This window comes from Sinocyclocheilus rhinocerous, unplaced genomic scaffold (genome assembly GCF_001515625.1).
Source record: "Sinocyclocheilus rhinocerous isolate Xijiao unplaced genomic scaffold, SAMN03320098_v1.1 scaffold493, whole genome shotgun sequence".
Classification (NCBI taxonomy): domain Eukaryota; kingdom Metazoa; phylum Chordata; class Actinopteri; order Cypriniformes; family Cyprinidae; genus Sinocyclocheilus; species Sinocyclocheilus rhinocerous.
The window spans coordinates 527,378-529,352 of record NW_015626376.1 but is presented as its reverse complement, the minus strand read 5'-3'; the positions used below and the strand labels follow the sequence as shown (position 1 = coordinate 529,352).

The 1,975-nt window shown below is 39.4% G+C and overlaps 1 protein-coding gene across 1 annotated transcript in view; it reads right to left on the bottom strand.

The window, feature by feature from the left end:
• Nucleotides 1-98: 98 nt before the first annotated feature.
• Nucleotides 99-1,975, bottom strand: part of LOC107712640 (centrosomal protein of 120 kDa-like) — a gene marked incomplete at its 3' end in the record, with an annotated part of 3,648 nt that continues 1,771 nt past the window's right edge. Inside the window, exon 3 of the mRNA XM_016517958.1 lies at nucleotides 99-213. Coding sequence (XP_016373444.1) covers nucleotides 99-213 — 115 coding nt within the window. The remainder of the gene's footprint in view (nucleotides 214-1,975) is intronic.

Below are 1,975 nucleotides of genomic sequence, written 5' to 3'. Positions count from 1 at the left end.
AAGCGCTATATAAATAAAGGTGACTTGACTTGACTTGACTTTGAATGGCAGTGTAGAAGAGCACTGGCACGTTAATATCAGAAAGCAGACGATCTGACCTGTTTGATCTCTTGCACTGATCTCAGATCGAGGACGATGTATCCCACACACTCTCTCGCAGACGCGCCGGAGTCGACGGCGTAACACTGTAATTTGATGGGTGTTCTCTGGAGTCTGTGGGAGAAGCAGACGACACGGAGTGAGAGTGAAGCGCTGATTGAGGCTCGTCATGTTGAGCTGGATCAGTCGAACAGAACTCCTTCGAAACTTTTGTGAATCATTTGTTTCGAAACAGTGGTTCGGAGCACGTATCAAACTGCCAAAGTCACGTGATTTCAGTAAACGAGGCTTCATTACGTCATAACTGTTTCCAAACGTTTTGAAATGTCAATGGTTTGCCGCTGGGGGGCAGTGATCTCTGTGAACCCATGAATCATGCGAGTTCAATGAGATCGCCCCCAGCGGCAAAGCACTGAACCAGCGACGCGCTGACTTTACCGATTAGAGATTGGCTCTTTCATTCAGAAGGCGGGGCTTCCTGCGATTGAGCGGCCATATTGAGAGTTGCATTTTTCCCCATTCAAAACTATACGAGTGACACGTCTTAGGTATTCTATAGTCTTTGACCAGTGTCTATGGTTTTTACCTGATTGGATCAGTTTCATCAATGTGTAGTAGGGATGTCAATTTTGGATTATTTCCATGATCGATCGTCGTTTAAATTAACGATCAATAGGGCTATCAAAAAAAAAAATTTGAATTTCGAATATTCGACGAATTTAAAATAAAAATCCACATTTGATTTTAGGTGTGCATCAGGCTGCCTTATCAGTGGCGCACGAGATGCGATTACATTGTAAGTGTCGTTGCATTATTATGTGTTTGTTAGCCTGTCCAGTTGAAGCCACTAGATGCGGCGCTGCTGCGTTGTTCATTCAAAATATTGCGGAAAAAGAGAACATCAATGCGGAGATGTTGTTTGCATCAAAACTGAAACCAAGCTGTTCACACAGAACGCATATTTATCGCATTTTCTAGAGGGACATCTATCAGCGTTGCACTCGCGTCTCGCACAAGAGAGCCGCATGTTTAGAAAGCCATGTAAAATTAATGCAAGTTCAACTTTGAAAAAACATGTCTCGAATTTATGGCGGTTTTTCCGCATCCCACTGCATCTCATGTTTTTAAATGGAAAAAGTACTCTTTATGATTGGTTTTCGGTCCTTTGTATTAAACTATACATACATGCATGGTGCTGTTTTTTTTTCTAATTGTTTAAGCAACTTTATTAATTATATATGGTTTATAAACATTATTTTAAACATTATGCACTTTTTACAAAGATAGTCTTGTTATTTTATTGCTTTGAAGAAACGTGCATTAGTAATATTTTGCTCGATGCGCCCTCTTGTGGCCTCAGGAGAGAAGCCAAAAGCTTTTTCCCCCTAACTGAAATTATGCCTTTTAAATTTGAATATAATTCGAATATTGATCATATATAAGTACAAAATTCGAATTAAATTTTTCAGCCATTTTGACAGCCCTAACGATCGATTAATCGATTAACCGTTAACCTTAATACCGCAAAATGCATCAATTGCAGTGGCATATAGTCACCGGCATGACAGCATGTGCAAAAGCCACTCAAAAAGTTTTGCCGGTTCGTCACAAATTTAATAACATTTATTGTTTCTTTTCCCAAATCCTCACTGTCTCACCCTCTAATTTTGCAGGTTTATTCTATTGTCATTCACTTTTAATCACTGTTTTCGCATCTCTTACTGTGGTAAACATGCGGGAAGGGAAATGAAAGATTTTGTGGCCATGAATTAAGAATTCAACTTAATTTGTTCACTCATTTTAGTTAAATCATGGGTTCTCTAGAGAACAAATTAATGAAACATGGACAGTGGCCACAAATTAATAAGTCGTAGGA